Source organism: Ursus maritimus, unplaced genomic scaffold (assembly GCF_017311325.1).
Source record: "Ursus maritimus isolate PB19 unplaced genomic scaffold, ASM1731132v1 scaffold_9, whole genome shotgun sequence".
Classification (NCBI taxonomy): domain Eukaryota; kingdom Metazoa; phylum Chordata; class Mammalia; order Carnivora; family Ursidae; genus Ursus; species Ursus maritimus.
In genome coordinates, this window is record NW_024427107.1 from 17,420,160 (window position 1) to 17,431,609 (window position 11,450).

Here is an 11,450-nt window from a genome sequence, read left to right on the forward strand (position 1 = left end):
TTCTCCTCAGACTTTAATAACACAAAGAATTACCTTAGCTTTTAAATTATCCAATCCTTTAGAAACACGATGCTCTGGTATCTATCTAATTTTAGGGCTCATTATAGGTCAAGAGGGATGGTTAAGAATGACTTTCTTACACATCATGTTATCAGATAAAATAAAAATAAAAATTAAATTGTTTTTAAAATGTTAACTCAATTTTCAACAAGAAGCTATCCCCTAAATGTTGCTAACTTAAGCTCTAAATAAGATGACTAAGCTGATGGCATTTTTCCTTCTGTAAACCAAACTCTCAGAAAGAAAAAGCTATATATATTTAGACTTGATTTGACTCAATTCAGAAAAACTACATTTCAAGACACTCAACTTTCAATTCTGCTAAAAGCAGCACCCAAAGGACAAAATCAACGTGACTTAAACATATTCTTTGTGACAAAACAATACATTAGGAAGAAAAAAAACCAGTCCACCTACATAGTCAGAATAAAGAATATGAACACGTTACCCTCTGATCTTCTTCTTTAGTCCAGGGACCCTTTATCAGTTCTGGATTTAAAACTTTCTGCCATCGATGCTGGCACTGAAAATCCGAACGATTCTGAAAGAATTAATGATTTTATTATTGAACAATTGTCTTCCAGGAAGCAAGTCAACCTAAACTCAAAAAGAAAGTCTTCAAGAATAATGTATTCAATAACATTCTTTAACCTGGGGGTGCTGGGTGACTCAGTCGGTTAAGCATCTGCCTTCGGCTCAGGTCATAATCCCAGGGTCCTGGGATCAAGCCTCACATTGGGCTCCCTGTTCATCGGGGAGTCTTCTTCTGTTTCTCCCTCTCCCTCTGCCCCTCCCCCTGCTTGTTCTCTCCCTCTCTCTTAAATAAATAAACAAAATCTTTAAAAAAAAAAATAGAAATGTGGGGTTAGGTGGGAAGGTGGATTCAAACAGGCTGGCCATGGGCAAACATGTCAGAAGTGGCTTTTGGAGTCCCTCTGGAGTGCCTTCTCCCTTCACCCCTCTTTTGGGCTCTTATCCTGGACTCACTCACTAGAGATCTCTCCCAGCTCCTCACGTAGCCCTGAGGCTGAATGCCATTACCTGCGTGCACTCTCCCTCTGTGCTCTGTCTCAAAAAAATAAAATCTTAAAAAAAATTCTTTAAACTGTAATATTTATTGGGGCACCTCTGTGGCTCAGTCAAGTTAAGCATCTACCCTTGGCTCAGGTAGTGGTCTCAGAGTGCTGGGATCAGCCCCTGTCCTAGGGCTCCCTGCTCAGCAAGGAGCCTGCTTTTCCCTCTCCCTCTGGCCCTCTCTCCAACTCGTGCCTGCTCTCACTCTCAAATTAAAAAAAAAAAAACACCAAAAAAAAAACCCACCTTAAACTGTAATATTTACCTTACATGCCTGTGTCTCGATTCCTTTTTAAATTAAAGCCTTTGGCAGAGCTTAGACTACATATATTATTTTAATTTATAAGTATGTATCTTTACAGTGTGCCTTATAACATTGCAAGATGCAAAGCTATTTAACACAGATACTGTCATAAAGAAATGTAGCTAAGATTGAGGAATAAAAGGGAGTAAACAGAAAACTAAACAAAGCAGACATGTGAACTCAAATAGCATAGCAATCTAAATTCATATAATACACCAGTACTTAATCTAACTTTATACAATTTAAAAACCCCTAAAGGCAGTCCTAGACCACTGCACAGTATTTATAGGATTTTTATAAATGATGACCTCCAAGTTATCAAGAAAAAACTAAATACATCTATATGAAAGATGTGCATTACATATCAGTTAAATTATTTAAGTGTTGAAGCTTAAAAGGAAAATGAATTTACCAGGATAAGAAAACCTAATGATAGAAACATCTCCAATTCCAAAAATCATTAACAAATGAAGCCTTAGTCAATTCATGACCTAGTAACTCTTACATATAATAATAATATATAATAATAACAAAACACTTAACTTCATGACTGATTCAGAGTTTACAAAAATATTAGTTCATATACAGGATTATGGATAATGCTGTATACCAATGGCTGTCTCTGTGCCTGATGGACTTCAAATTATGTTTATTTAAGCTGATTTTCTTCATTTATGGCTTCTAAACATCAACACTGATCCATTTTAAGGCTTTCATTTTCTTCAAAATAATCAGGCAGTTCCTGTATGTCCTTGTAGCATTTCTCTGTTCCCTTCATTTGCGACTAGATCATTGAAGTTAAACTGAGAAAGCTAATATAAATAACTTTTCTAATTTAGCTTCCATTTATTGAATACCTGCTAAATGTCAGGAAATGTGCCAAAATCCTATATATGTTATTTCTAATTCTCACAATAATACTACAAAAACAGTACTATTACTTACATGTTATAGATAAGGAAGCTGAAAATCAAAGAGATTAAGTAATTTTTCTAAGACCAAACAGCTAATAGAGCTGACAGTTGAATATAATTTAGACTGAATCCAAACCTTATGCTCTTTCCATTATCTGGTCTCAATTTTCAGGTTATGTCGAAAAGCATCATAACAATATAGAAAGAGCATAGGTAACCTGGTTTCTGAAACCCATCAGAGTCAAAACAGAAATTCCAATATGAATATTTTGTCTTGCTACCTTTAATGTAGTAAGGAACAAAAGAACATACACAAAAACACTTTGTAAATTATAAAATTACATACTAATGAATAGTATGTGAATAGTATGATGAACAATTAAGTATAATTCCTTTAAAAATCAATAACACCTTAAAATGCAAACATTAGATGACAAACTTTTCAAAAGATCTTTTTCTGATTTTATTGATCAGCTGCCAAAAGATATCAATGTATTTAACTCCTTTCAAATGTTTTTAACATTTATCAACAAATATTTATAAAACCCTAACTAAACTTAGCATCATTTTCATTTTAGATTAGTAATCTTTTTAGGCCCCTGTATAAACTAATTATTAGAAAATCAGACTTTCTGACCTTTGGCCACTACAGAAAGATCAGAACAACAGAGATGTTTTTTAGAACAGAAACCTAAGTCTAAAGTAACGAAGACACATTTTTGAAAAACAACAAATTTAATCCAATGACCTTTATCATCTATGTTAGAAATATAATAGTTCACTTACTTGAAGATGACTAGCAATTAGAGTCCAATCATCAGTTCCATGTTGTTCAACCAACTTCTTTAACTTATCATCCTATTAAAACAGGAATGAAAATTAGAAAGCTTTCTTCCCCCACCTATTCCTCTATTCCTAAATATAAATAACTCTCCAATTCTTTCATGTCATATCTGACAGCCATCTGTAGAAGGACCAGCCACTATAATACAAGCTCTCCCATTTACTCTACTGTTTCTGTCAGTCTCAACATCACACCGCTATTCACACCTCTGGGTGGAAGAAAAATATGTGCACATTAGCTGATGAATAACTTTTCTCATGTTTTGCTTTTCAATATCTTTATTAAATATTCTTATTAACAAGTAAATGCAAGTATGAAGTTAGTAAACCTTATCACATAATTACCTCATCTCTTGTCCATTTTACTCTGTTCCAGAGTTTTTTCAATCCTTTTTGTTGCGGTACTTCATAATCATGATCAGCATACTGAAGGTCATCATCCTCATCCTCGCTAAAAAAAAAAAAACAAAAACCCCACAATTGTGAAATCAAGAATTTTATGTAAATTTGTGAATTCAATCTTTGAAACTGTGTACAGGTATGACTGAAGAAGCCACTCAGACTAACAGACATACATCCAATTAGATTATTCAAAATACAAAAAATTAAGAGTCATACAATTGAGAATAGCTATCATTCTTATTGACACCAGAGAAATGATATGCCACCAGGGGTCAAGTGATAACCTCTATGTCATGCTAAAGAGTTTGACTTTTATTCTTTATTTGACCTTTATCCTAAAGAGTTAAAGGATTTTAACTAAGGGAAAGACAAATATCTCGTGTTTCAGAAAAATCACTGGCAGGAATGTGGAGAAATGTAGGAAGGAAGATCAATTACTAATCTTTTACAATAACCCAAGTAAGAAATTATTAGAGCCTGACAATGTTAACGGTAAAATACAAAACACAGTCACATCCAGTTAAAAGAAACAATGGAAGAAATGATTCATCAGCATTACCAACAACAACAAAATTAAAATATGTAAAAATAATCTGAATATAAAAGATCAAGGTAAACAATGAAACACTATTGTAAGATACATTAGACTTGAACAAATGGAAAAACATTCAGACCCCATTCATTCCTGGATAGGAAAACAATATTACAGATGTTCATTCTCCCTAAATTTATTCATAATTTTTTAATTTTTTTTAAAGTAGGTTCCACACCCAATGTGGAGTCCAATGCAGAATTCAAACTCATGTCCGTGGGATCAAGACCTGAGCTGAGATCAAGAGTGGAACACTTAACTGACTGAGCCACCCACATGCCCCTAATTCATAAATTTAATGAATAAAAATACCATTAGATTTTCAGAGGGAGGGGAGACTGGGTGGCTCAGTCAGTTAAGCATCTGCCTTCGGCTCAGGTCATGATCCAGGGTCCTGGTATCCAGCCCAGCATCGGGCTCCCTGTTCAGCAGGGAGCCTGCTTTGCCCTCTCCCTCTGCCTGCCACTACCCCTGCTTGTGTGCTCTTCCTCTCTCCCCGCCTCTCTGTCAAATAAATAAATAAAATTAAAAAAAAAAAAAAGATTTTCAGGGTGACTTAGATATGCTGATTCTATAGTCCATATGGAAAAATAAACAATTAGGACTACCCAGTATGAAAACATACTGTAGAGAAACAAAACAGAATAGTACTGGCATATGAACAGATACACAGGTCAATGGATGAGAACAGAACATTCAGAAAAAAAAAATCAGGGGCACCTGGGTGGCACAGCGGTTGAGCGTCTGCCTTTGGCTCAGGGCATGATCCCGGCGTTATGGGATCGAGCCCCACGTCGGGCTCCTCCGCTAGGAGCCTGCTTCTTCCTCTCCCCCTCCCCCTGCTTGTGTTCCCTCTCTCGCTGGCTGTCTCTATCTCTGTCGAATAAATAAATAAAATCTTTAAAAAAAAAAAAAAAAGAAAGAAAAAAAATCAAACCCAAATGGGAATGTGGCAAATTGTAACAGTAACATACTAAATCAGTGGGGTAAAAAAGGACTTTTCAATAAATGGTAAGACACAGGGTAGCTATTTTTAAAAATAAAGCTTGAGTCCTACTTTAAAATAAAAAACTTCAGATAAAGCAACTATTTTACATTTTAAAAACCGAAACTGTAATAGTACTATTTAAAAAATAGGACAGAATTCCATCTTTCTATATCCTTAAAGTAGAAGAGATCTAAATGTAACAAAAATCAAAAAACCATAAAAGAATAAACCAACTAAGGTAATAAGAGTGGCAAAGGAAAGAAGCATGTTGAAACAGAGATATTAAAAAGGTGGAGGGGCGCCTGGGTGGTGCAGTCGTTAAGCTTCTGCCTTCGGCTCAGGGCGTGATCCCGGTGCTCTGGGATCGAGCCCCACATCAGGCTCCTCCGCTAGGAGCCTGCTTCTTCCTCTCCCACTCCCCCTGCTTGTGTTCCCTCTCTCGCTGGCTGTCTCTCTGTCAAATAAATAAATAAAATCTTTAAAATAAATAAATAAATAAATAAATAAATAAATAAATAATAAAAAGGTAGAAACAAGAGGATTTTGCAAGGAATCAAAGATGCCTCCAAAACTTCTGACTTTGGGAGCATAAACAGAGCTATCTGCTGAGATAAAGAATAGAAGGAAAAACAGACCTTTGAGAGGGAGGAGAGAATGGGGAGAGTAGGCAGTTTTGGACTAGCTTGTTTCAAGGCACTTGAGAAATATACAAGTGAATATATCTTGAACAGCACTGTCCGATAGAAATATAACACAGCCACATATGTAATTTCCTAGTAGCCACATTTAAAAAATAGAAACAGGTCAAAATAATGTTAATTATTTAACCCAATATATTAAAAAATTACCACTTCAACACATACTCAACATAATCATGTACTAGTTTACTTTCCTTTTTTACTTACTAAAGTCTTCAAAATCTAGTGTGTATTTTATAGTTAGAGTACATTGCAATTCAGACTAACCACATTTCAAGAGCTCAGTAGCAACATGTGGGGATGGGCTATTCTATTGGGCAGAGCAGATCTTGGAAGATAAGAGGGCTAGGGTAGACACACAGTTTTGGCAATCACCAGCATACAGAAAACAATTAAAGCCATGAGAACATGAAGTCTCAGAGAAGAGGGCAGGTCTTTATGATAAACTGAATTAGAGGATTTTGAGTAGTTAAAGGACTGAATACAGTCATGAGCATCTGAAAATAAAAAGAGCTAATATTTATTTAAACTTTCTAAGTACCAGACATTAGGTAGTCTCTGAAATTTCTGTCTTAAAACTCCACAACAACCCCAAGAGGGAAATATTACTATTCCCACTTTACAGAAAAGGGAGACTTTGACTTAGAAAAGTAACTTCTTGCCTACAATTATGCCAAATGTAGCATGACTGAACTCCAAAATTCACTATTTAACCAGTATACTACCACATACTAGAAAAATAGGGAAGAGGATATCAAGAAGCTGGAAGATACCAAAGACAAACCTGAAGTACATTTTGAAATCAGAACAAGGTTCTAGTTATAACTTAACTACTTGCATCCATGGACATATTAACCTCTTAGGGCTTTAGTTTCCCTGTTTGCGAAATAAGGGTAATAAGTGTAATACCACCCACTTTATAGTGTTTAAGGATAAAATTAAATGAAAAAACATATAAAACACCTCATACAGCACATGGCACAGAAGGGTAGCTCAATATTGGTATTACGTGCATAGGCTGACTGCCCAACAATATTCAAGATTATTTCTGCTTTACTAGATTCAACTCTTTTCCAAAAATCCACTCTGATTTCAAACAGCTAAAGTTTGATGATTTAACTTTAATGTAATATATTTAAGAACATGTGGGTAGTTCCCAATATCTACATATAGTTTAATTATTACAAAACTGAAACATGAAGGCCCAGATTTAATATGTACTGTCTACAGATCCTTTGCAGGAACTTCTGATTTCCCTTGATTTGTCAATCCTATAGGACCAATTATTACTTTTTTTTTAAGAAGGCTCCATGCCCAATATGGGAGTTGAACTCGTAACCCTGAGATCAAGAGTCACATGTTCAACCAACTGAGCAAGCCTGCCCCACCCCCGCACCCGCCACAGGACCAAAGTTCTTCATATCTAACCAAGCAACACACTAAGATCCCCAACTCTCCTACCTATATCTCCTTCAGCTCAATGCATTTCAACACTCCAATGCTCTCTCCCTAAAGCCAGTATCTATTTGTAACAATAATCTGCCAGTCCTATGCTTGTTTTGTTGAACTAATCTGAAAATACACAAGTTTAAATAAAGAAATACCTGTTATTTGCTGCCATCTTCAGCTATCAGAAATATCCACCTGATTAGCCAAGATTAAATAGTTAAAATGGAGATGGTTCAGGATCCAATGACTTAATAAATTTCTAAGAAGGCTACCAAATCAGAAAAAATACCATATTGAGGCTTTCTGTTCAACTTGTATGTGCTCGTGGCATCTACCTTTCCTTTTTAATGCTTATCACATATGCCAACCTTCCCAAACAAGTAGTAAGTTCAGGAATGCAAAGACCATATCTGGTACATTCACCTATCGGCACCAAGCACAGTACCTGTAATATTTGTAAAATTAATGATCAGTGAATGATCTTCTTCCTTACTCTTTTACCTCCTCCAAGTACTCTGTATTCCAAAATTACCTCACCCTCTTCCAACCCAATGAAAACTTCCACCTCCCTCAATATAGCTGATCTCAAGTGGGTATGAGAGAGAAAACGTTTTTTTAACAGATGAAAATACCTCTAGAAGGGAGGCATTCCCATTTATTAAAAAGGACTTTCAAAATCCAAATGCACCTCCAAATGGTAGAATTTTAAGAAGCATAACCTGCTGAAACAAACAAAATATTCAGTGCAGAACGGGTTCTTTGGGGTGTCTACTAATATTGCTTAACCTTTCCTAGAACTGTCCCCAGCAACATTACCACTTCCTGCCATCCCAAACAGCCCTCAGTTGTGCTTTTCACAGGCTCCCCTCTTTCTCCCTCCCCTCAGATCCCAACAGCTTTCAAATAGCATATTTGAGACGGCTTTTAAAAATTAGGTTATTTCTAGATCAAAACAATGTTTAATTTGGGGACTTGACTATATAAATCTTGAGTGTTCAAAAAAAAAATCTACATCACATCTAATCTGTACAAAATTCACTGTAGGTTCTTATCAAATTATTTTAAAAGTTAAGGACATGAATCCAAAGATGTTACTTTGGTCAAAAGACTAGTTTCCAAGGAGTAATTTTCCTGAAAACTTGTTCAACTTTAAAATTCGGCCTTATTTTTTAACCACATGCTTGATTTGTGAGAAATTTCTATTTCTACATGAGGTTTCATTCTCTGTTTTGCATCAGCATGGTCATCAGTTTCAGAGAGTTATACACCCCAGTCAATGTTCAGGAAGCTGGGTTTTTTGAGTGGGTGAGCATGAGGGAAGATTAAAGTAGAATTCTTAGAATCAGCTCTCCACCACTGGGACTTTCCTGGAGTCTATCCACCTAGCTACTTCTTAGTTTTAGCATACTTGGTTAAGTAATTGTTGAAAGAATGATGTAACTTTTAAATAAGTGTGACAGAATAAGATCCTAGAAAATTATCAATATCATTATCTACAATAGAAAGATGCCTGAGAATGTGTACAATTTGCTAAGAAGAAAGAGAAGGGATAAAACCCCACAGATAATCTCACCAATATTCCACTTTCACCACCAAAACAAATCTGTTCTATTTTTCTGCCTTTTAATATCATCTTTTAGCATTTTTATATTATAGCAATGATGATAATATATAATAACTAAATAAATCAGCTCCTTACTACATAAATAAGTCATTTTTAGCCTACGATGACTGATCTAGAAGACAGCAAAAATAGGTGAGATTATTTCTCCAGTCACAAAGCAAAAATAGAAAAGGAATTTGGTTTCTGAATCTTCATCCAGGACTTGGTAACCAGAATTACTCTGCCAGTTTTATTTTTTAAGTCAAAGAAAATATTTATTCTATAACTGCCTAATATATAAACTAAGCACTACATTCAAATGAAAAGTGTTTTTTTAGATTATGAATGAACAAAGTGATTAGGGTGATTATGAAACAGCAAAATGAAGCGCGTACACACACACACACACACACACACACACACACACTATGACTCATTAGGCCAGGAAAATGGTTAAGAGAAACTTTACACTGGGTGTAAGTTAATAGGATGGTACAGTCATAACTTACCCTGTGAAATAATACACAAACTATTCATACTTGACTATATTAAGATAAAACATTTAGGGAGAAGTTCAATTTTAAAGGATATTAATTATTCCACCTAAAAAGAGTAAAATGAGTTATTGAAAGGAAGAATCTGAGAATTTTTTAGGATTTGCTTTTATTTGAAAAGAATCACTGTTTCAAAATTAAAGAAATATCAATAGTTCTATCAAATTTGCTCTAATAAAATCACTTCAACTTGATCGTATTTTAAGGCACAAACTGCATCAAATCTGAAATTTTTATCAAAATCCAAAATTACATCTTTATTTTAAACTGTCTTGACAAGAGTAATTGTACATTTTTTTTTAAGTCCAATTGAATTCAAGGTATGAAAATTTACCAGGTTGATTTAAAAAAGTGAAATCAGGCCACCCGGTGGTTAATATTATGTACTGCATACATGAATATTTTATTTCCAAACCTGGACTGCAAACTAGCATCATCATGGTAAGACAAATTTGACTTCATTTGACCAGTATTAATAGCAATACTGAAAGAAATTCTACGTACCTACTAATAAAAATAATGACTGAACTTTTCTATTTTATTCCATTAGTGTGTATATTTTTAAATGAGCAAAGATGATTACAAAGGGGTTCAAAACAGGATATATATTAAATCTAGAAGTTACCTTGCAGATCCTAAAATCCAAATCCCTAGATTAACAGACTTAAAAACTGGGATATAGAGTTTACTGGCTTTTCTAAAACAATATTGCTAGTTAATGACAAAGCTAATTAAAAAATGAGTTCTCATTTTCAGTATTCTTTCACCCATAACACTCATTTTGCTGGAAATAACACAGTAAAATTGCTTCCCATACACACACATAACCCACTGAAAAACATTTTCCAACGCAAAAGCTGCTTTTACCTTTCTAGTTTAGTGCAGTCACCAGTCTCCAAGTGTAAATACCTGAATCTGTTACTACTTAAATAGGTCTGCTAGCTTCTAAATGACATTTTTAAATTTTTATTTTTAAGGGTAGATCTAGCTTTTAAAAACTAAAATTAATTACTCAATACATAAATATGCTTAAAAATCAAATACATGTTAATAACATATACCAATTTTGGTATTGCCTGTAAATTATATCATTAAAACCCCCAGTGAGATCTAAAACTATTTAAAGTCACAACACTAAATGAGCCTTTTCCTTTATGTAAATCTAGATCAGAGATACTACAGCTATCTTAAACAAAAATCAAAAGAGCCAACATCCTCCAGTTGTTTCAACCTGAGGTAACAGTTTAACTTTTTTTTCCATATCATACAGAAAAAAGTATATTACAGGATTTATGCCCATAGTCTTATGCAAAACTTGTATGCAGCAAACTATAGTAGTTTTCACTCAAATACTTAGTTGTATAGCAGAGATCTTAAATTGACTAAATTATTTCCTTTCTCAACTATAAATTAGGTTCATATTTATTAAGACATTTAGCCAAGAGGCATGTGACCAGACTTTGTCCAATAATTTCTTCTTCAAAACATTTCACATTCTGTTATCTTCTAAGATAAATAAGACATATTTCATATACAAGAAATATAATTTAGAGCATGAAGCACATTTTAAGTATAGAAATACCCTAAGAAATACACCATTTAGAGATGATAATTTCTCACCACATCCTCTACCTCTATACTCCCATAGGGAGCATAGCTTCACCCCACCACATTTAAATACTCCGGCCTTATGACTTTTTAAATTATTCTATAATATACCTTAATTCATACAGCTGACAAGGAACAAAAGTGAACAGTAAAATTAGATTTCAATGCTCATAGTATTGTGAATAAAAGAAAGTAACGTACACAGGCAAATTAGTCATTAAATCACTTCTCCTTTCTTAGTCTATTATTATGAAACATACCAAAACTATGAAATGAACAGACAAAATCAATTAGAAGACACGGTTCTGACATTCAAGCATCCATGTCTAACCATAACAAAATGATGGTAGCATTAGCTAAG

At 34.3% G+C, this 11,450-nt stretch overlaps 1 protein-coding gene across 1 annotated transcript in view; it reads right to left on the bottom strand.

Annotated features, from left to right (window-relative positions):
* The window catches only part of MYBL1 (MYB proto-oncogene like 1), a 36,567-nt gene that overhangs the window by 22,890 nt on the left and 2,227 nt on the right, over positions 1-11,450 (bottom strand). The window contains exons 2-4 of the mRNA XM_008706740.2: positions 3,541-3,646; positions 3,139-3,210; positions 509-601 (exon numbers count right to left, since the gene is read on the bottom strand). Coding sequence (XP_008704962.1) covers positions 509-601; positions 3,139-3,210; positions 3,541-3,646 — 271 coding nt within the window. The remainder of the gene's footprint in view (positions 1-508; positions 602-3,138; positions 3,211-3,540; positions 3,647-11,450) is intronic.